The sequence below is a fragment of the Mizuhopecten yessoensis genome, unplaced genomic scaffold (genome assembly GCF_002113885.1).
Source record: "Mizuhopecten yessoensis strain PY_sf001 unplaced genomic scaffold, ASM211388v2 scaffold11007, whole genome shotgun sequence".
Classification (NCBI taxonomy): Eukaryota; Metazoa; Mollusca; class Bivalvia; order Pectinida; family Pectinidae; genus Mizuhopecten; species Mizuhopecten yessoensis.
This window is the reverse complement of record NW_018408832.1, coordinates 276722-301889: the sequence shown is the minus strand read 5'-3', so window position 1 is coordinate 301889 and position 25168 is coordinate 276722. Positions and strand designations below refer to the sequence as shown.

Here is a 25168-nt window from a genome sequence, read left to right as displayed (position 1 = left end):
TCTTTTTGGTTCGCCGCAGGCTCGCTAAATTGAAAAATTCTTGGACTCGTTTCATAAATCTCATATGAAATGAAAACTCATGTAAAATCATATATATGGGAATAACACCTTATTCTGATGGAAATATATTTGTGGAGTAATGTGAGATCGAGTGTTTGATTCCGAGTGGACATTGTGTGAAAATACCTGATATCATGGGTGTGTAAATAAAACTATGTGAACTTTATATAGTTTGCTTGAGTAATCCCTGCCGTAGTCGACTTCCATCCCTAACTTATAGACATAGCGCCCCGCCCCGCGACAACGTCGCGGGGTTCCGGGGGGAAACGCTACAGCAAAAACTTTAAACATCAACCAAGAGCCAAATCGACAGGTACACATATAAGAAAGTATATCTACAGAATACAGATCAGTATAACAATACAAACAAAGCATCAACACAGGTCCTTGCACCAGACAATAAAAATGTAATTGACAAATTGTACATAACCACTCCCTAATTATACACTAACTGACTGTATTTACTGTAAAATATCCCGCTAATCACCAGAACCTATTATTCTAAGCCACCTAAATTATAATCTGATATGCAGGCCAGCAAAAATACAAGCTAGCGTCAACTATTGAGAAAATAAATGACAAATCAGTTATATATGAGTATAATGTTATCAATATATTGCATAATTGTTGAAAAAACGCTATACGATCCAACTAAAACAACTGATATAAATGCATTGCACATCATCGCAATAGTTATTAATTCCAACGTACCCAAAATCTCAATTCGATACGTCCGACATCACTGTTTAAAAACACTTTTGTGTATTTTGTGTTTGTTTCTTTTTTGGCTATTTTTAAACTTTCTCTGTAACGAACAGAACGATTAACTGATTTCCCTTTGGTGGCCTCTGGACTTAACGCAAACACCTTTTGCTGCTCCTCTGCGCATGCGCGGTGTTGTAAACAGTGATGTCAGACGTTTCGAAGTGAGATTTGGGTACGTTGGAATTAAGAACTATTGCGATGATGTGCAATGCATTTATATCAGTTGTTTTAGTTGGATCGTATAGCGGAAGCATTTATCTATTGGGATTTACAAGTTTCGTTGGCGTTATCATTGTTTAATCACTATAAATCACGTGAGTACTTTGAACACTTACCGTCCTCCATTTCATACATCTCTATATAGGAGCTGTGCAGGAACTCTATCGTTATAAATCTCTAATTTAGATAGAGTTACTACAGGAATTAGTCCCTGACGAAAAGATCAGATTCAGTTTTCACTGTTCCATTGTTGTTTTCAATTTCGATATCCTCCTAACCTTTTGTTTACTCAATCAGGAAGACCTTGGATGTTGTATAGTGATGTGACATCAGCGCATTGTGCAGTAAGAAACGAAAACGAGAATTTCCCAGAATGTGTGAAACTCAGAACCTGCTTTCGAAAGCCAGTTTCTCGGTAGCCCTAATCAAAAGCCAATTTCTCAGAAACAATTGAAAATGAAAGTAAAATTGTCCATAACACTGTCAGACCTGTTCATCGACTTGTTAGCCCGTCGGCACGAAGTCCAGGGGTACCCCCGGCGTCGGCGGCGGCCATAGACAGCTAGGTTAAAGTTGACCTTTGTGACCTTTGGCCTTCTTTAAAAAAAAAACTAAACTTGGCCACGGTATATTAACCGTACGAGATAGGGCTATTATATTTGACATATGTGTTCTTTGTCACAAGACCTTTGTTTTGGTACTACATTTGCGGACCTGCGGACCTTGACCGTGACCTTTGACCTACTTTTAAAAAACTAATTCTGAATTTCAACCCACTCGGCGAGCATTGTTGTCTTCTGACGACTCTTGTTAATCATCCAACTGACAACAGATCTTATGAAATTCACTCATCCTGTGGCCAAATCCACTCGTCAGGTAGACGAGTATATTTCCCTAGCCCTGATATATCATTTGTTATTTTATTGCAATATTTAAAAAATGACTATTGACTTGAGGCTTGATAAAGCTTTGTAATTGCACACCTAAGTAAGCTGAATGTGTAACAGCTACAGGTCATCCATAATGGTATTGTCATGCTTACACGGCCTGAGAAGGGCATTGGGTATGTGTGTTTGCGTTGCATTTGTAACAGGAATGATATACTGTTACTAATTATCATGATGTTTAACAGTATACCGTTAATAATTTTAAAATATAACAGTTGAACTATTTTTCATTTACATAAACATGAACTACTGACTTTTTGACTTACACGCAACCTCTCGTAATTGCAGTAGAGCTATACATGTAGGAAGCCTAGGGTTAACTATGGAATAAAAATCATCTGCACAGGGTTTGACAATATTTCATATGAAAGTTTTGTTTTGTTTATTAATGTTACCATATGATTACTTCTGTCAATACATTATCAGGAGCAAATAAGAGGAAAGAAAGAAAAAGAAGGTGGTGGGCTATTCAAATCGCCCTATGTCCATTGGGAATAAGGGATTTTATCCTAATTTAGCCTAGAGCATCCTTGAGCCAAGACGACTCAATTTTGTATAAACGGTGGGTGTGGCTCCCGTGGGGTCAGAGGGATGGGGCCGAATAAGGAAAATGAGGTAAAACCTTTAAAATCCTTCTTCTATGGATGGAATTAAGGGATTTTATCCTAATTTAGCCTGGATCAACCTTAGGCCAAGGGGAATCAATTTTATTCAAACGGTAGATGTGGCCCCCTATTTATTACGTCCGAAGAAATTCCAACTTTCCTGATACAATTGTTTTTTGTGCATTTTTACATTTCGATTTTCCTTGTATATATATATGATTGATTTTGTATCATAGTGGATTATATCTTAAAGATATCAGATATGCCATAGGGAGAATTAATTAATTTTTGTTTTCTGTAAATATGGAATAGTGAATCAATAACTGTTCCTGATTTTTTTTTATCACATTAAAATGGTAAATAAGAGATAATATTGCTATTGGTTGTTCATTATATATAAAACGATGACAAATTTTATAATTCAATCCCTGTTTCAAATAGCATCCAAAATACAAAACAAAATATAAATAAACACAAAGGAAATGACTGATAGCTGACAGAAAATTACCTCCGGATGCTTTAGTGAACTGCGTTTAAAAGAGAGTAATCATTGATTAAAAAACCCCAATACAACTTAGTTTTGATCCCCAAAAAAATATTATTATAAAGATTTATGTTTTATTCCAGCTAAAAAATATTTGAATTATTACATGTATAACAAAAAAACTGTGACAGTTCAATTTTGAAGCTGTTCCAGGAGAAAGAAAAATACATTTACCCAATAAAATATAACATTAAAAACACTTTTGTGTATTTTGTGTTTGTTTCTTTTTTGGCTATTTTTAAACTTTCTCTGTAACGAACAGAACGATTAACTGATTTCCCTTTGGTGGCCTCTGGACTTAACGCAAAACACCTTTTGCTGCTCCTCTGCGCGTGCGCGGTGTTGTAAACAGGGATGTCAGACGTTTAGAAGTGAGATTTGGGTACGTTGGAATTAAGAACTATTGCGATGATGTGCAATGCATTTATATCAGTTGTTTTAGTTGGATCGTATAGCAGAAGCATTTATCTATTGGGATTTACAAGTTTCGTTGGCGTTATCAATGTTTAATCACTATAAATCACGTGAGTACTTTGAACACTTACCGTCCTCCATTTCATACATCTCTATATAGGAGCTGTGCAGGAACTCTATCGTTATAAATCTCTAATTTAGATAGAGTTACCACAGGAATTAGTCCCTGACGAAAAGATCAGATTCAGTTTTCACTGTTCCATTGTTGTTTTCAATTTCGATATCCTCCTAACCTTTTGTTTACCCAATCAGGAAGACCTTGGATGTTGTATAGTGATGTGACATCAGCGCATTGTGCAGTAAGAAACGAAAATTGGGGATTTTCCCAGAATGTGTGCAACTCAGAACCTGCTTTCGAAAGCCATTTTCTCGGTAGCCCTAATCAAAAGCCAATTTCTCAGAAACAATTGAAAATGCAAGTAAAATTGTCCATAACACTGTCAGACCTGTTTATCGACTTGTTAGCCCGTCGGCACGAAGTCCAGGGGTACCCCCGGCGTCGGCGGCGGCAATAGACAGCTAGGTTAAAGTTGACCTTTGTGACCTTTGGCTTTCTTTAAAAAAAGCTTAACTTGGCTACCGTATATTAACCGTACGAGATAGGGCTTTTATATTTGACACATGTGTTCTTTGTCACAAGACCTTTGTTTTGGTACTACATTTGCGGACCTGCGGACCTTGACCGTGACCTTTGACCTACTTTAAAAAACTAATTCTGATTTTCAACCCACTCGGCGAGCTTTGTTGTCTTCTGACGACTCTTGTTAATCATCCAACTGACAACAGATCTTATGAAATTCACTCATCCTGTGGCCAAATCCACTCGTCAGGTAGACGAGTACATTTCCCTAGCCCTGATATATCATTTGTTATTTTATTGCAATATTTAAAAAATGACTATTGACTTGAGGCTTGATAAAGCTTTGTAATTGCACACCTAAGTAAGCTTTAATGAATGTGTAACAGCTACAGGTCATCCATAATGGTATTGTCATGCTTACACGGCCTGAGAAGGGCATTGGGTATGTGTGTTTGCGTTGCATTTGTAACAGGAATGATATACTGTTACTAATTATCATGATGTTTAACAGTATACCGTTAATAATTTTAAAATATAACAGTTGAACTATTTTTCATTTACATAAACATGAACTACTGACTTTTTGACTTACACGCAACCTCTCGTAATTGCAGTAGAGCTATACATGTAGGAAGCCTAGGGTTAACTATGGAATAAAAATCATCTGCACAGGGTTTGACAATATTTCATATGAAAGTTTTGTTTTGTTTATTAATGTTACCATATGATTACTTCTGTCAATACATTATCAGGAGCAAATAAGAGGAAAGAAAGAAAAAGAAGGTGGTGGGCTATTCAAATCGCCCTATGTCCATTGGGAATAAGGGATTTTATCCTAATTTAGCCTAGAGCATCCTTGAGCCAAGACGACTCAATTTTGTATAAACGGTGGGTGTGGCTCCCGTGGGGTCAGAGGGATGGGGCCGAATAAGGAAAATGAGGTAAAACCTTTAAAATCCTTCTTCTATGGATGGAATTAAGGGATTTTATCCTAATTTAGCCTGGATCAACCTTAGGCCAAGGGGAATCAATTTTATTCAAACGGTAGATGTGGCCCCCTATTTATTACGTCCGAAGAAATTCCAACTTTCCTGATACAATTGTTTTTTGTGCATTTTTACATTTCGATTTTCCTTGTATATATATATGATTGATTTTGTATCATAGTGGATTATATCTTAAAGATATCAGATATGCCATAGGGAGAATTAATTAATTTTTGTTTTCTGTAAATATGGAATAGTGAATCAATAACTGTTCCTGATTTTTTTTTATCACATTAAAATGGTAAATAAGAGATAATATTGCTATTGGTTGTTCATTATATATAAAACGATGACAAATTTTATAATTCAATCCCTGTTTCAAATAGCATCCAAAATACAAAACAAAATATAAATAAACACAAAGGAAATGACTGATAGCTGACAGAAAATTACCTCCGGATGCTTTAGTGAACTGCGTTTAAAAGAGAGTAATCATTGATTAAAAAACCCCAATACAACTTAGTTTTGATCCCCAAAAAAATATTATTATAAAGATTTATGTTTTATTCCAGCTAAAAAATATTTGAATTATTACATGTATAACAAAAAAACTGTGACAGTTCAATTTTGAAGCTGTTCCAGGAGAAAGAAAAATACATTTACCCAATAAAATATAACATTAAAAACACTTTTGTGTATTTTGTGTTTGTTTCTTTTTTGGCTATTTTTAAACTTTCTCTGTAACGAACAGAACGATTAACTGATTTCCCTTTGGTGGCCTCTGGACTTAACGCAAACACCTTTTGCTGCTCCTCTGCGCATGCGCGGTGTTGTAAACAGTGATGTCAGACGTTTCGAAGTGAGATTTGGGTACGTTGGAATTAAGAACTATTGCGATGATGTGCAATGCATTTATATCAGTTGTTTTAGTTGGATCGTATAGCAGAAGCATTTATCTATTGGGATTTACAAGTTTCGTTGGCGTTATCAATGTTTAATCACTATAAATCACGTGAGTACTTTGAACACTTACCGTCCTCCATTTCATACATCTCTATATAGGAGCTGTGCAGGAACTCTATCGTTATAAATCTCTAATTTAGATAGAGTTACCACAGGAATTAGTCCCTGACGAAAAGATCAGATTCAGTTTTCACTGTTCCATTGTTGTTTTCAATTTCGATATCCTCCTAACCTTTTGTTTACCCAATCAGGAAGACCTTGGATATTGTATAGTGATGTGATATCAGCGCAATGTGCAGTAAGAAACGAAAATTGGGGATTTTCCCAGAATGTGTGCAACTCAGAACCTGCTTTCGAAAGCCATTTTCTCGGTAGCCCTAATCAAAAGCCAATTTCTCAGAAACAATTGAAAATGCAAGTAAAATTGTCCATAACACTGTCAGACCTGTTTATCGACTTGTTAGCCCGTCGGCACGAAGTCCAGGGGTACCCCCGGCGTCGGCGGCGGCAATAGACAGCTAGGTTAAAGTTGACCTTTGTGACCTTTGGCCTTCTTTAAAAAAAGCTTAACTTGGCTACCGAATATTAACCGTACAAGATAGGGCTTTTATATTTGACACATGTGTTCTTTTTCACAAGACCTTTGTTTTGGTACTACATTTGCGGACCTGCGGACCTTGACCGTGACCTTTGACCTACTTTAAAAAAACTAATTCTGAATTTCAAGCCACTCGGCGAGCATTGTTGTCTTCTGACGACTCTTGTTAATCATCCAACTGACAACAGATCTTATGAAATTCACTCGTCCTGTGGCCAAATCCACTCATCAGGTAGACGAGTACATTTCCCTAGCCCTGATATATCATTTGTTATTTTATTGCAACATTTAAAAAAAGACAATTGACCTGAGGCTTGATAAAGCTTTGTAATTGCACACCTAAGTAAGCTTTAATGAATGTGTAACAGCTAAAGGTCATCCATAATGGTGTTGTCATGCTAACAAGGCCTGAGAAGGGCATTGGGTATGTGTGTTTGCGTTGCATTTGTAACAGGAATGACATACTGTTACTAATTATCATGATGTTTAACAGTATACCGTTAATAATTTTAAAATATATCAGTTGAACTATTTTTCATTTACATGAACATGAACTACTGACTTTTTGACTTACACGCAACCTCTCGCAATTGCAGTAGAGCTATAGATGTAGGAAGGCTAGGGTTAACTATGGAATAAAAATCATCTGCACAGGGTTTGACAATATTTCATATGAAAGTTTTGTTTTGTTTATTAATGTTACCATATGATTACTTCTGTCAATACATTATCAGGAGCAAATAAGAGGAAAGAAAGAAAAAGAAGGTGGTGGGCTATTCAAATCGCACTTTGTCCGTTGGGATTAAGGGGATTAAGGGATTTTATCCTTATTTGGCCTGGAGCTTCCCTGAGCCAAGACTACTCAAATTTGTATAAACGGTGGGTGTGGCTCCCGTGGGGTCAGAGGGGTGGGGCCGAATAAGGAAAATGAGTTAAAACCATTAAAATCTTTCTTCTATGGAAGGAGTTAAGGGACTTTATCCTAATTTAGCCTGGATCAACCTTAGGCCAAGGGGAATCAATTTTGTATAAACGATAGATATGGCCCCCTGGGGGCAGAGAAGCGGGGCCCAATAGGGAAAATTGAGGTAAAACCTTAAAAATCCTTCTTCTTTCTAAGGGATTTTAAAACCTTTAAAATTCTTCTTCTACCATAGGCATTAAGGGATTTTATCCCAATTTGATTTGGAGCATCCTTTAGCAAAAAACCTCTGGGGGTAGAGGGACAGGGCCAAATAGGGGAAACATAGCAAATTCTTCAAAATCGTTCTTCTTTTGTAGAAAGGACATGTCCAAATTTAGTATGAAGCACCCTTGGGTGAAGTGGAAACAACTTGATTAAATAGTGGGTCTGACAAATTATTTAAAATTCTTTTTCTTCTGTAGGAATGGCAGGATTTTGTCCATATTTTGTCTGAAGCATCCTTGGGTGAAGGGGACTTAATGTTGTATAAACGGTTGTTCTGACCCCCTGGGGGCAGAAGGGTGGGGCCCAATATGGTGAACATAGTAAATTCTTCAAAATCCCTCTTCTTCTGTGGGAATGACAGGGTTTTGTCCAAATTTAGTATGAAGCACCCTTGGAAAAAGGGGAACCAATTTTTTATAAATGGTGGGTCTGACCCCTCTTGGGGCAGAGAGGCGAGGCCAAATAGGGATATAGAGGAATAGCTTAAATATCCATCCTCTTCCGTTGGAATGAAGGTATTTTTGACCCAATTTGAACAGTAGCATCCTATGGGGAAGGGAAATTAATTTTGTATAAATGGTGAGTCTGACCCCTTGTAGACAGAGGGGCGGGGCCCAATAGGGGAATCAAAGCGAATTCTTCAAAATCCTTCCTCTTCTGTAGGAATGACATAATTTTGTCCAATTGCATATAAATATAACTCCAGACTAACCATGTATTATATTACCAGCAACATCTGGCTATTTCAACTTCAATTTTGCTAACATCTTTAGGTAAGCGATGCAGGCCATCTGGGCCTCTTGTCATAGCTTTAAAGTACAATGTCACATATTTTTATAATATTATTGTTTTTGATAAAACATTATCATTTCAAGACAAAAAAAATCAGTTTTACCAATGTTGCGCAAATATTTTGGACTCGCAGAGTGATATCACAGGATTTTCAAATTCAACATGGCGAGATGTAAACAACATTCGGATTGAAGTCTGTTAAATCATGGCGTTTTTCGCCGAATCTGCTGGTGAACCGTGTTCTCTCCAGTAGCAATACGATACCCATTTAATAACATATTAAGGCCAGATTATTCAATACAAAGTATGAAGACACGCGGTCTGGCTAGCTTTCGGAAATCTCCGAAACCCGATGAAAATTTCATCTCCACGTATTCAGAAAGGATTTTTGGCGATATTAAAATGTGTTTCGGAAATATCTCGTCAAGTATATAACTCCTTATATATCCTAGACATAAATAATATATATTTTGTAAAATTTTATCGTGTAATAAAAGTTGGAGTGATGTAACCATAAACAATCAGAATACCACACTTTTTTTCTTAAAAAACCCGAGAAACATTTTTTTGAAGAACAGATATAGATATGTGTTTAAATATTGTTTGTTCACAAATGAAACCAATGAGTACAAATAAAATGTGGGTTACGGTACTCCTTGCTCTTGATTTTCACAGCTGTAAAAATTGCAATTTTACACAATGGCGTATGTTTGTCCCCCTTCAGGATCCTCATGCCACAGCCAAAAACTTTCTTATCACATTTTCTTGTTTTGGTACATGTAGTAGAAAGTGACTCACAATTATGTCGACCAATTTCTAATCCAACATATGTAGACCAAAGGAGTTGTATTATTGATAAGCTTTAGAATAAACAAAGAAGCCATCTCATGAGCAATCATTAAAGCTAATGTCAATAAAATGAAATTAAAAGAAAGATACATTTATATTTGCTAAGTTGGTTATTTGCTACATTAGATCCGTAGCATTTAATAAGGTTAAAACACCAAACATGTATCTATCTTGGATAATTATATCAAATTAAAATAATAGCTTAACTGTATTGTTGATGGTGTCGGGGTTACGCACAAAATTCAGTAAAACATCTTATTGATAAGGATGCCAGTACCCCTTGTATTTGTTTTAAAATTATCCTCTTAACAAATCTAAAATACACATTTTTTAAAATGTGAATGTAAAAAGATTAGGGGCTCAGGATATGTGTGAAAATACATTACATGAAAGTGTGACTCACAGATTTACTTTTACTTGTGATACATTAGCTCACACAAAGGAAATTGGGTGCCTATCAACATATCTCTCGTGTCATACAACCAGGGCTTTGAGCACAATGAATGTTGAAATACGTTCTACAAAAGTAGAAATATACGTTCAATCCCACTGGACACCTGTATTATAAGTTTAAAAAACCCAGTATGATTGGTATTTATTGGTGTTTAACTATGGTATGAAAATATGTCCAGGTGCCAAAAACATATATAATGTTTCTTCATAGAAGCGAGAACATACTTTGATTAGCGTATCACTTAAAAAAAAATTCTCTGAGTACCTTTCCATTTTGTAATTGAGAGGTAAATACTTTTTGTTGGGTTTCTATACAGGCGTAGTCGTCAGCAGATCAAGCTAGAGAAATCCCATCTTTGTTATTAGTTCCTTCCTTTTGACAGTGAACCATGTGATGGCTCTCTGTTTACAACAGTAGTCTAGGAAACAAAGGCAGATAGAGGATTTTAACCAGTAATAAGGCAGGTCACGGTTATTTTTTATCAGCTAAGGTCGTTAATTATTTGGGTATATCTGTGTTCAATCGTAAGGGTATCTGGGTGCGCCTAGTAAATTGTGTCGTTTATTTGTAGTAAACAATAATTTATCTCTTAACAGACTATCCTGCAAAAATGGAAAAAGACGTAAACGTAAATGACGAAGAGTCATCTATGTCGACTCATGATGATGACGATGAGAAGGAGGAGCAGGAGGAGGAAGAGGAGGAGGAGGACGACAATGATTCAGATAACGACGAAAACGACGTTAGTGAACCATCGATATCAAAAGGTAGGTAATATGTCCACTGATAACAGTTATGCTTTTAATATATACCAACAAAACATAAGCATACAACAGTGTCAACAATCTAAGAAAAAGTCAGCACAAACAAAGACAATTAAAAAAAAAATCCCCAGGATAAGGGTAAGATTATATACCAAACACGTTAGGAAATCACAAGGATAAGATTAGACACCAAACACGTTAGGAAATGACCAGGATAAGATAATGCACCAAACACGTTAGGAAATCATCATGATAAGATTATACACCTAACACGTTAGGAAAACACCAGGATCCGATTATACGCCAAAAACATTAGGAAAACACCAGGATAAGATTATACACCAAACACGTTAGGTAATCACTAGGATAAGATTATACACCAACCACGTTAGGAAATGACCAGGATAAGATAATACACCAAACACGCTAGGAAATCACCAGGATAAGATTAGACACCAAACAAGTTAGGAAATCACAAGGATAAGATTAGACACCAAACACGTTAGGAAATGACCAGGATAAGATAATGCACCAACCAGTAATGAAATAACTTAGTGACCAATCATCTGTGCCTCCTAATCAATGGTGGAAAATTGCTAGATCTGTCATGAATTCAAATAATGTATCAAATTGTCTTCCTCCTTTTTTCTGAAAATAATAACTTAACACATCATCCACTGAAAAAGCAGAATGTCAAAATAACTACTTCAGCTCAATATCAACTTCTTCTGAAAATCTTGAACCCCTTACCCCCATGTAAATACTTGTCCTTCCTTCTAGACAATATTATGATATCTGAAGGGGACATTAAAGATCAACTGTGTTTACTTAATGATAAAAAAACTCCTGGCCCAGATGGCATGATACCCAAGATAATAAAGAAATTAGCACCTTCTCTAATACGTCCTATAACTTTACTTTGTAATAAGACTATTGAATCTGGTATTATACCTCTTTCTTGGAAAACAGCTCATATTAATGCAATATACAAAGGTAAGGGTGCTCAAAATGATGTCTCTAACTCTAGGCCAATATCTATTACATCATGTTTTACCAAAATTGTTGAAAAAGTTATTTTTAAATATATGTTTAATTATATGATAGAATGTGATATCATAACGAAACACCAATCAGGCTTCTTACCAAGAGACTCGACTGTAAACCAGTTATTTTCTATATATGACACTATTGTAAAAAACTTGGATCAAAATAATGAAATTAGATTTGTATTTTGTGATGTAAAAAAGGCGTTTAATAGTGTTTGGCATGATGGTTTACTTTTTAAATTGGTATCGTATGGCATAAAAGGGAAAATATTACAATGGTTTAGTATTTATCTTTCTGATAGAAAGCAGAAAGTATCAACAGATGGTTTTTATTCAACTTATAAGCATGTCAAAGCCGGTGTACCCCAAGGCTCGGTCCCTGGTCCATTTCTTTTCCTAATCTATATTAATGATATAACAGAGTGTGTTACAAGTAAAATAAAACTTTTTGCAGATGATACTTCTCTCTATGAAGTAATAAACAACAATCAAAATGAAATTTCAGTGAAATTAACTAATGATCTAGGTTATATTAATGCATGGGCAAAAAAAATGGGATATCAAATTTAATTCACTCAAAACTAAATCTGTAATCTTCTCGAGGAAAAGGGAGCAAAATCATCCAGATATCGTATTTGGTAATGAAACTGTAATTAATAAACAAACTCATAAGCATCTTGGTTTAACTTTTAGTAGTGATGGAAAATGTACATATCATATTGACAATATTTATAAGCTAGCTTATAGAAGAATGAATATATGGAGAATGTTAAACACAAATTGGATAGAAAAAGTCTTACAACAATATATACCGCTTTTATTAGACCAATACTTGAATATGGGGATGTAGTATGGGATAACTGTAGTAAGCAAAATAAAATATTCCTGAGTCAATCCGGCTAGAGGCATTAACAATTATTACAGGATTGCGTAGAGGGACTTCTAATTGTAAGCTTTATGCTGAAACTGGACTTGAATCACTTTGTTGTAGGTGAAAAAATAATAAATTAGTACTTATGTTCAACATTTTAAATAATTCATTGAACCATACCTTCACAGCAATATAAATGTAAGATACCCACTAAGAAAAGCCTTAATTTCAATCCCCCTTTCTGTAGAACTGAGAATTATTTCATTAGTTATTTTCCATCAATTTGTAGAGAATTTAACCTTTTATCTGCAGAAACTTTAAACGCTACTTCCCTTCAACAATTTAAAAATTGCATCAAGCCTGATAATATGAACAACACTAAAGAAATTGCAAGCACATTTAAATACTATGGGCCAAGAACAATTAATATCATACTCTGTCAGCTTAGAAATCATGCTACATGTAGCAACCTAAATAGTGACTTATATATGGATCATCTGAATGACACACCAGCATGTAGATGTGGACATGAAAATGAAAATGCATTTCATTTTATATTTGAATGTCCACTCTATAACAACATTAGAATGCAATTAGTATTACAAATTTCTCAATTTGGTATAACTGATAATCATGATCATTTTAATCTAAAACCTCTATTAAATGGGTGCACAATATGCAGCACTGATATCAACATATCCATTTTACAACGTATATCTCACTATAGTTGTCAAACTAATAGACTTGATATGTAATCTCACTCACAGCTAAACTTTACATTGAAAGTGATGCTATTATTTATAGTGTCATGATCACCCTGCTAATAAGTATTGATACTGGTGTATATACATTTTGTATATCTTTCTTCACAACATCTCTGGTATTCGGCTGGACTGGATGGAATTTATGAGTGTATTATCCTATAACCTGTTCTTACTATTTCATAGTTACATGAATATTCTATAGTGCTTTGTTAAATAAATTTTAAGAGAATCAACTCCAATAATAGATAATAATAACAATATTTTCCTATTTGAATCCATATCATATTCTGAAATTTTACAAGATGTTTATTTCTTGGTAACTTATTCTTTATATCCAGTGGGTGGATGGCCAATGTGTTTATACACAGCGATTTTTGGCCTGTATCCCTTGGATTTTATGTAGGATGGGTTGTCAAAACAAATATATATGATTTATTTAATTGTTGATATCAAAAACATAAACAGAAAGTCATTAAATAAAAGTTGAAAAATGTTCATTTCAAAAGCTAAATTGGAGTTATATCCCCTGCACTGTTTAATTGGATTGTTATGACAGAATATAAGTAATGTTTGTAAATAAGTTTGGAAAGGACTTAAATAGGCCTAACCTGATGTCCAATCCAATTGACATATATAAAATCAATACAAATCTGTTGAAATAAAAAAAAAAAAAAAAAAAAAAAAATTTTGAAAAAAAAAAAAAAAAAAAAAAAAAAAGTTAGAAAATAACCAGGATAAGATAATACACCAATCACATTAGGAAATCACCAGACTAAGATTGTACACCAAACACGTTAGGAAATGACCAGGATGATATTATACACCAAACACGTTAGTGAAACGCCAGGATAAGATAATGCACAAACATGTTAGGAAAACACCAGGATAAGATAATGCACCAACATGTTAGGTAATCACTAGGTTAAGATAATACACCAACACGTTAGTTAACAACTAGGATAAGATATTACACCAACACGTTAGTTAATCACTAGGATAAGATATTACACCAACACGTTAGTTAACCACTAGGATAAGATATTACACCAACACGTTAGGTAATCACTAGGATAAGATATAACAATAACACGTTAGTTAGCAATTAGGATAAGATATTACACCAACACGTTAGTTAACCACTAGGATAAGATAATACACTAAAACGTTAGTTAACCACTAGGATAAGATAATACACTTACACGTTAGTTAACCACTAGGATAAGATATTACACCAACACGTTAGTTAACAACTAGGATAAGATATTACACCAACACGTTAGGAAATCAAAAGGATACGATAATACACTTACACTTCAGGAATTGCATTATTCTTCCCGGGTGGCGGCCATTTTTAATTTTCGCGTCGGGCCGAGTTAGGCCACATTCTCTTCTTTTTGTATTTGTTTACATTTGATTCAATCACACATCTTTCATACCAAAACAAATGTATGTATATTAATAATTAAGCTTGATATGTATCATAAGTAAGATGATGCAACCTTTTGGTATTTGATATACATGGTATATATATAGATTTCTATTGCATTGGTAAAAAGAGACAAAATGAGAAAAATGAAAAACAAAAAGACAAAAGAAAAGGAAGCACTGACACAGAGAGAAAAAAAAAGAAAGTAACAGAGAAAGACAGGTGGAGAGACAAAAAACCAGCAGATGTAAAGAAACAGTAGAAAATCAGTATATTGTGGAAGGCAATTGAACATATATTACTAAGTACATCTTAAAAATATGGTCATTCAGTTTATGACAGGTTTCAGGCAATTTCAACCAGTTTTATCCATTTTGTCCATTCGTTTACAATATTTTGCAATCAGAATTCACCTTTACCATATGCAATATACTTTCGAACAACTTTATCAATTTAACTAGAGCCATCACAGACTTTTGACCCCTTTTCACGCTTTAAAATCAATTCTAAATCAAGGGAAATAATTGGGAAGATCAACATCTTATTTTGAGAGTTAAAACGTCTTAGGTATTTCTTAAGACTCAATATTACCCCATGATAATTTGTAAATAGACCAAATAAATCACAGAATTCAGCAAAAGTGTAAGAATATAAACTTCTCCTATCTTTAAATAGATCATTCAGTATACACACTGATATATACACAGTGATATTATTTTTAAACCATAATGGAGTTTTGAGTATTGCATCGTAATCCTCTCTTAGATATTCTTCCTTTTCTCTAAATTTATACCAAGCTACGAACACATCGACTCAGAAGTCGTTTTCACATTTAGTTTTTGCTATACAAACATATTCATTTCCACGATAAGATAAAACCTGAACATCTACCTTCTTACTTAAGATATATAACCATATCCTAAATGATCTGAATATCCTTCCATAAAAAGTTAAAAAGAACTGAATTTAGTTGTTTAATAAAATACACGGATTAGGTAATGATATGAACAGGTGATAATATTGGGAGATCAGTAATGATTTAATTATACTAATTCTTCCAATAGGAAATAGGAATTAGTAGTCTGTGACTCCAACTCTTGACAAGAGCTTTGAGTTTAACAAGTTTCTGGTCGTAATTGAGTTTTGTTATTTTATATAAATCCACATGAAATTCAATCCCCAGAAGAGTAAAATGTCTGCCCCCCCCCCCCCTTCCCCTATTTAAGTTCAGAGAAGGTAGAAATATATCCTCACTATTCCTTTTACTACCTATCCATATAATTTGAGTTTTTTCAATGTTGGCTTTAACACCCGATTTTTTTCATAAATGTGGACTTCCTTGATGGACTCTTTGAGAGAGCATTCTGTATCATCTAATATAAGGGAAGTATCATCAGCATACTGTGAAAGTAAGATTGGACAATTATCAACATCAATATCTTTTATACTGTTATTGTTTATAATTCCTATTCCCAAAATCTCTGCACAAAGTATATGTACATGGTGCGATCGGGTCACCTTGACGACACATTTCCACCTTGATTAATTGCAGAACAAGTACTTTTATGAATTTTGTTTATCCAATTTCTTAAGTAACTTCTAAATTTACAAATTTCAAGAACTTCATCAATACATTTCTACGAAACCGAATCAAAGGCTTTTTTCAAAGTCAATCATCCAAAACATTCCTTGGATATCAAATTCTTCTGTAAATTGCATACTGTCATAAATTATTTTTATATTTTCACCTAAATACCGTCTTGCAAGAAATCCTGTCTGGTCCGAATAATAATTTTGTTTAAAACTGATTTCATTCTATTGCTATAGAGCCTGACGCCATCTTATAGAAAATGTTCAGAAGTGAAATAGGTCGCCAATTTTTAAGAAAATGTCTGGGTTTATCACATTTAGGTAAACATGTGATAATACCCTGTCCCTGTGTCACAGATAATTGTTTATTTCTTAAACCGTAATTAATAGACTTAACAACAAAGTTTCCGAATTTTTTTTATTTCATAGTTTATGAAAGCTTATTTCATCGACCACGTGAATATACTATATAACTCATAAAATACGTTGAATTCCCTTAGAATATCATTTCGTTTTGTAATAATTTCTCCATTAGCCAGCTGTACTTTTGGAATAATGGTTGAAGAAAAATTTCTATTTCTAGATTAAAAAAGTTATTTGTGGGTTTTTCTCCCTCCTCAATACACTATGCCTTATAGCGAATGATACTTCCCTCAGTCTAATGCATTCTTATATCCTTTAATTCTTTTTTCCTTACCTGTAAGTCCTCTATATTTACATCACTATGGTTTTCAAGATCCCTGTCGTTTCCATAATACTTACCTCCCTTTGATGTTGTTGTTTCTTTTTATACGACGAATGCGAAATAGTTTTCCCTCTTATTTCCATTAAAAGAGTTTCTAAAAATAATTGCTCATGTATAACAAACTCTATACCGGAATTTCGGATATTTCTACGTTCTCAGAATGGTATACAGGAAGGCAGTATATCAATTTAATGTTCGTTATTGTGCTATTGATAAGATTAACAAATTCCTGGTCATGTAATAAAGAGTGATTGAATTTACATAGTCCTCTATCTTTTTGAATTCTGTCAAATTTAAAAAATAACTTTTTTGGAAAGAATTATCAGATCTAAACCCAGGCTCTATACCGGTTTCACTTACACTTGATAGAAGACTTCCAGCCACTAAAAAAATCTAAAAGAGCCTGCTTCACTGGATTACTTTACCTCCATGTATACCTTCTAGTATCAGAATGCTGCTCTCTAAAGATATCCACTAAGTCAAAATTCTCCATAATTTTAATATTTTCCCTCTGGAATTTGGATTATTAACTTTTTTGTACGTTTTATCATAATCTAAATCCGGATTAAGTACCAAATTAAAATCACCATATATTATACACTTATCATTTTTAAACTCATGTGATGTTGCTATATCATATAATGCTGAATCATCGATATTAGGACCATATATAAATGGATATTATTATTACCTTTGTACTCTCAATTTCAGATCTCATGCCAAACAATTTCCAGTTCTACCTTTTTTTGTTCAATAACCTTGGCCTCAAAATTATTATTAATCAGTATTGCAACTTCTCTTGCATTTGACTTAAATGAATTGAAATAACATGTGTAACCCCATTTATTTCTTATAAATTCCTCATTTTCTTTAGTAAAGTGTGTGTCTTGAAGACAATATATAATCATTTTTTTTCTTCTTAAATAGTTGAAAATATCCCTGCGTTTAATCCTATCTCGTAAACCCTGACAGTTTGCTGAATTAAATCTTATCCCCTCAACGTGTACCAGATGTTATGATATTATTATGTCCCTCAAAATTACTGCTTTGGAAAAGGCGGAGATTACTAGTAGCAAGAGAGAATAAAGACGATTTATTTTGAGAAATGGAGGTAGGAAGGGGAAAGACAATTAGCACTTTTAGTGCATAAGATCATAATACGTCAATCAAATTTGGACCCATTTTTCTGATTACTTCATTGTACAAATGATACACATGTATGTAATTGCCCAAAAATGACCCCTTTTCTCTCTTCTTTTTAATATGGATATAACAGACAGACGAGAGCGGATATGGATCAAGGACTGTTATAATATGTACAATGCTGCCTGCAATGACCTAATAGCAGGTCATGATCATGACCCCTGAAAACAGGATGATAGAATGACCCTGCAGGTCATGATATCAAAAAGTGTTAAAATCGTATTTTGAAAAGCGAAATCGACTAGGCAACCACATGTATGTGTCATTTCATGTTATATTTAAACATTATTTAGAAGTTTTATTGTTCAAAAGGTGATTTTAATATTCACAACTTCATCAACGCCCCAAAACCCCAAGAGACATCACCATTTCTAAGGAATGCATGTTTGTTACACGCCGTGGTCAAACTTGACTTGGAAACTCTGTTTATATTGGAGCTCACAACAGCCACTACAAAACATCAGCCTGTTTCAATAGCAAATCAAAATATTAATAATTATATTGTGTATATGGTGCCAGCTTCATAGACATGCACGATAAACAAATATTCATATTCAATTTAAACATAGTCATACTTGTTAAGTACGGAACGAACGGAATAGCCTTACTCGGGAATGACAACACAACAATACACAGTTTAACACAAATATATATACAACTTTATTTACACTCGATAAGTAAATGATACAAAACGATTTAATATCTTGCTCACACACACACACACACACACGCTAACACATACACTAATACTGGGAATACCCTAAAATGTTCTGTCACTTCCTCGCTGTGTTCCTCTGAGTTAAAATGTCCATACAATCTCAGCCATGAACGCGTATGTGTTCCTTCCTTGTCGTGTTTCTCCGAATACTCCGAATCAGCTATGAACCACGCGCCATACTATCCCGCAGGATAATGTCCATAAATGTACCACGTGTTGATACACCCAGCCTTATTATAGGCTGTCGTAGTGGGCCTGCTTCGTGAAACTAAAAGCAGCCCATTTCCTGTTGAGGAAACCGCTTGACCTCTGACTTTGATGGTCCAAGTACCGCCGCTGTGTCGTACATGTATCTGGTCCTGGAATGACCAGATCTGGTTCATGTGTCGGCCGGTCTGTCTATGGGTCCACCATATAGCCCCAAGGTAAAAGCTAAGGTAAGATAAAAGAGGAATACTGTGACAGCAACACCATTGAATCCCAAAAGTTCGTGTAATTTGACCAAGATAACGAAAACATCCGTTTGCACTCATGGGCTCCCATACTTCCACAAATTTGACAAACTGAGTTTTCTATTCCAAAATCGACATAAATTACAACTAAACGTATGATACAATGCGTTGGACATAAAATGTTACCAATAACTGCACAATTCATCGTGCTGGACCACTATGTAAATTAGCTAACCTGACATGTATGGGCTTCCATACCTAACACAATGCATGTGGAAAATAATGAAAAATACAATGGCTAATATCTTCAAATTGGCTCAACGTTACATGTACACCACTATCTGAGGTGCATACAACAAATACATGACAAATTAGTACGCGTACATGTTTATAAATGGAATGCATAACACGTGTAACCTTCGCTACGCATGAGTGCTCCGCCACTGAGTTGTTGACACTAGACCGGTTTTCTTCAGGTTAATGTGTATAAAAACAGCAGATAAACTACAGATAAGATAGATAATAAGGGTTGCAAACACTTACCACAGTCAGCTATCTGTGCTTTTATTCCATTACGGTATATTCTTATATAGTCTCTCCGTATTCATCACGGGTGCATTTCATTTTTCCCATGTTATGGTCTCCTCTCGCTAACCCACTTACCCGGTCGTGACGTAGTACTTCCGTGACGTCCCTGAGGTAGCACTCCACTAAATATCACAGGTACATAGGACAACACATACAGGCATACACCACAATACTTACAAAGTCCGTAACTATGTATATGCGTGCGTGACAATACTCCCTTTTTCTTTAATCAATACAGACAAAACATATCTGAATAAACAGTGTTCCCAGTGCTTTTATTGGTGGCTGATGCACCCTTGAACCAATCAATGCCCTTTTCCCTTTGGCCTCCAAATACCAATAACACTACCAGGTAAATACACACCAACACTGAACTTGTTGTGGTCAACTGACCGCCAATCTTTCTCCCGTACAGCATTTAGACCTACCCGGAAATAGCATCAAAATATATTGAATAAGAAAACAAATATATAGATAGGAATTTCGTGATGTTGATAAAAATTAAATTTCTCTTATACGAAACAAAGTTCTGAGCAACTCGAATTACAAGTTTATAAGTGTTTTTATAAATGCACGTGCTACATGTATTCACCTGTGGACCAAGTATGCTAGTAAACGTCGGTCACTATTCTGCGGCCATAATCGAATCATAGTGAGTTGACTATTGTCCGAGATATTGTCCGAAAATACACGGAGTTACAAACACACCACACTTTCTACCAGATATGGGTAGTGAAGTATTTGATCACACTCTTGCGCACTTTATGGGAATCTGACTGCAAATGTTCCATGTAAAAAAACAGACGTTTCTAGAACGATACACACCATGACTGGTTATATCCACCTCGACCTTGACCTCGTTATTCCACATTTTAACGAGGTTCACCCAAGCTCATTTTATTCAGCACCCTCAAATTGACTAAAATCAACTCTCAAACCTTGGTCTGGGGAAATGCTCACGGGGCCTCAATGAGGGAACTCATATTTATGTATTGGTTACAAACTTAGATCTTAACAAAAAACATAAATAGATATAAACTGTAACTAAAACTGAACATATTCGTACAAGATGAATTTCATTCTGAATGCTTGCTCACTCTCCGGGGTTTGTCCTCAAGTAAAGACGGGCTGAGGATTTAAATTTTTATAATTATTTTTTTTTGCGTAAAGAAGCACACCTCGAAATATATTCTGTAAAGATTTGAAAGTTACATAATTCAAATATTGTCACGTAACACTAAACTAAACCAATCCTTGTCTGACGTAGACGTTTCGGTTTGTGTAAATCATATTAGTGACAAAATCGTTGACAAGAAAGATTTTTATACACACAAACATCCTTCAGTGTAAAATGTAAAACGATAACATTTACAATCTTTAAACACACATACCTGTGCAATCACACTCGCAAGAGCGCATCTACATGTACAATGTTCTTCCCTTGCTTTATGACGATATATGGCACAACACATATCAAAGCGGGTAAGACAGTGATACGGATTAGACAGGGACCGATTTAGGCAGGTTATACTGTAACAAACATATTGTATGAACCAAGTAGCTTGTGCTGCTCAAATAACAAAACAAAAATACAGTTTGTTGATTACCGATATATCCTTTGCAATATAACTGATGCAGGTTAAATAATATTTTACAGGTCGTCGAAAACGGAAAAACGATGCCGAGCCGAAACGCCTGTCTGCAACGAGATCAACATTAGATAGATCAGCGAGTTCGGACACTGGTGAAGCTCCTACAGATGGTGTTGAAAAGACTGGTAAAGGAAAAGAAAAGTTGGACATGAGTTTTTACAAATTAAGGTGGTTTACATTTAGAGACTATAAGGTTAAAAATGTAAACGAAGTGATTAAAGACAATTTCAACAACAAATTGTCATTAAAATGGACGGGTGCAGGCGATGCATATGGTGGCTTTCATATCCGTCTCTATCGGAGAAAAACATGTGGACCCTCTGCAAAAATACTGCCCTCAGTCGAAACGGAAATTAACATCAAACACAATGATCTCATGTTCTACTTCACAACAGATATCAACCCGACACATGCGTTCTGCTTGTGTTCCGGACACTCATATACGCTTCTAAATGGACACACGGAAAGTAAATTCAACAAGACAATGGCAAAACATTTCATGGATGGAAATTGTATAACATCTAAAAAGGCTGTTTGTATAGCAGGACCCTCCATTTCAGAACAACTGACATTTTCACCAGAAGCCGTGCTTTTAATAAGCGGGAACTACGAGAAGATTATCACTGGCTTAACTGCACGGATACGCGAGGGAACAAAGTTGGCGAAGATAATTTGTAATGGCAAGTCTGTCTTAATGACATTAGGGCTAAAGAAATTGCAAATACACAAGACGTTAGATCTAGAAACGTTCTCGCATGTATTTAATCTGTTTATTGAGGCAGATACAAATCCATCTCTCTTTCCTTTTGATCCAATACTAGTTGCTGCACTAGATCACGCGGAATATATTGGGAACCCTGTTCAGATAAAGAAACTGGAAGACAAGCTGATGGAAGATGCACAGAATCAGAATGAGTATAAACGAGTTTACCTGAGCCACAGAAAGGTTGATGATTGGGCTCACTCCTCCGAAATCGAGCTTATGCATGGTAAAAACACAATAGAGCGATTCACATCAGCACCAACATTAGATGCAATGCGTGAAAATTGGGAACATCCTTTTGATCAGATTAAAATTGCCTTCACAGCCAAAGACAAAACAAAGGTGAAAGGGAAGCTAAAACAATTTCTACATGGTAGGACTATGTGCGACAAAACACAGTACCACAAGGTAGCAGGAAAATGGTATTGGCTGTCAGCTCAATATCATGGACTGTTGACAAACAGGATGTCTATATTTCTCAAAAGTCATCTCATCAAGCATGATGAAACTGGGTATCTTCCGTTACCTTGGAAACCCCAATCTCTACCGAAGATCAGCACAACATTTGAGTTCCTATCCCAAATTACACGTGAACAACTTTTTCCCTTGTTGAAAAAAAAGGTAAAGTATCTGGATCAAGACGAGAAGTCCTGCCTAAGAGGTCTTAACTGTAAATTTATCAAATCTAATCGTAACGGTGTCTTTGCAGAACTTAAAACATGTCTGAGTCAACCACTACACAAACCTAATACAGTTTTACGTATGATGTCTGGTTTAGAGCACGCAATGATGGTATCAGCAAAAGAAGGACAGCCACTTGGCGATTGCATCGAATCATGCTCGATTGAAAAAACGGAAAAGGGGGTCCTGAAAAATAAACAGAAGGAAATAGTTGCGATTCTTCAAAAAGAACGGAAAGTCATCGTTTCCAATGAGGTTGTTAGCCCTAATGTGCCTGAAGAATTATCAAATCATATCTTTGAACATTTACCAAATGGCATAAAAACTACAAAATGTACAACGGAAGTTATAGGTAAAGAAGTCCTTTGCTATCTCAGAACGTCATGCAAACAAATAGAAGAGGACGATTACAATGAAACGTACCAATCCATTCCTGAAAAAGACGATGGATCATTTTATATGCTAGGTGATCGAGTACAAGGAAAAAGACTTCCAGAACTATTTGATGTATTATACTACAAAGCTGAAGAACCTGCCAAGCTGTACCTGTACCACGTCAAAAAAGGATTTGGACAAATGACCAGGGATGCATGCTCTCAGATTAGGGTATCAGCAAACCTTCTGTGGCACGATTTGATGGACTCCAGTTCCACACTACCGAACGTCATGAAATATCGAAAACTTGCTCTTGAATATAAAGATGACGGTATTTGTAGAATCATGCTGAAACGGGCTATGGAAGACATGCCCATTGACGAGTTTAAATCAATGTTTAGGGAGGTTTCAGAAATCGTGTATGTGTATGCGTTTATGGATAAAGAGAAAGAAGACGGTTACCTGGACAATGTCTCAAGTATGAAGAAGTTAACAGAGGAGAGTGTAGGTGTCAAAGAATTCAATGAACTGAAAAAGGAGGGTTATGTCGACAGAGACGGAACATTGACAGACAGCGTCTTCCTGACAACTAAAGAATCATTCATGAAACAGATGAAGGGCAAATTACCAGGTAAAAGATTGCAAGAAATATATAATAAAATGTCTGAGCAGACGGAGCAAATTCCATCGACGATAGCACAGGTAGAACTGACGACCCTAGCCGAGGAGTTCACCAAGTTCCAGTGTTCTGCTCGGCGGTTTTCTCTCAAAGTATGCCAGATTTCAACGTGCAACACGTAGCCTCAAACGGACGAATCTGCCACAGACTGTCCATTTACAAACGGTTATAAAGCTTACTTATACCTGTTAATGGTGTTTTCAATTTCCATTTGAAATGTGCCTTGTCTTCAAAAACAAATTTCAAACTTAAGAAACAAACACAAAATAACTAAAATAGTTTGAGCCCAATATGGATATGGACTAAGGGCTGTGTCATGTTTTGTGAAATTTTCCATACAAGTTCTCCCATTTCGAATCAAATATGACCATGTTTGTATTGTTTTCTAATTTGTTTCAATATTGTTGCATACTGTAACATATTGTAACAATTGTAGATTAAGTACAATGACGATTGCCATGTTACTGGGCGTGATAATTTTGGAAGAATGCATAGTCAAAACACTCGTGATGCTATTCAATACAGCTTCTTTATACACGTAGCATTTTTACTATATGCGTGTTCTGTATGTGAGGCACTGAATTAAATATTAGGCATATCAGAAATATGCAACACATTCTTGTGTTGACACCTTGTTACTCAAATATTAACAGTTTTTTTAAAGTTGGTTTTTATTTGTACAGCGCATGTGTACCACACGAACGAAAACAGCGTGATTTGGGCAATGTGATCAATTACAAGAGGAACACACTAACAAAAAACCCCGACTGAAATAGCATCCTGTCTTCATAAATACAGCAGCTAGCATATTTCTATTAATGAGCAA

The 25168-nt window shown here is 35.2% G+C and overlaps 1 protein-coding gene and 1 long non-coding RNA gene across 5 annotated transcripts; one reads left to right on the top strand and one right to left on the bottom strand.

The window, feature by feature from the left end:
• Positions 1-934: 934 nt before the first annotated feature.
• Positions 935-25168, top strand: LOC110464527. 4 transcript variants are annotated; one of them, XM_021519779.1, is made up of 3 exons: positions 935-1139; positions 10622-10792; positions 21850-25168. In XM_021519779.1, exons 2-3 carry the CDS (start codon positions 10636-10638, stop codon positions 24462-24464), a joined length of 2772 nt encoding a protein of 923 aa, XP_021375454.1. In that variant the 5' UTR covers positions 935-1139; positions 10622-10635; the 3' UTR covers positions 24465-25168. The 4 variants fall into 4 exon arrangements, with proteins under 4 accessions (XP_021375454.1, XP_021375456.1, XP_021375455.1 ...); XM_021519781.1 differs by lacking the exon at positions 935-1139 and adding an exon at positions 3475-3522; XM_021519780.1 differs by lacking the exon at positions 935-1139 and adding an exon at positions 5988-6050.
• On the bottom strand, positions 19071-20354 carry LOC110464528. Its single transcript, XR_002464505.1, has 2 exons — positions 20148-20354; positions 19071-19584 (listed from the first exon to the last, which is right to left on the bottom strand). It is a non-coding gene; the product is annotated as an uncharacterized LOC110464528 (long non-coding RNA).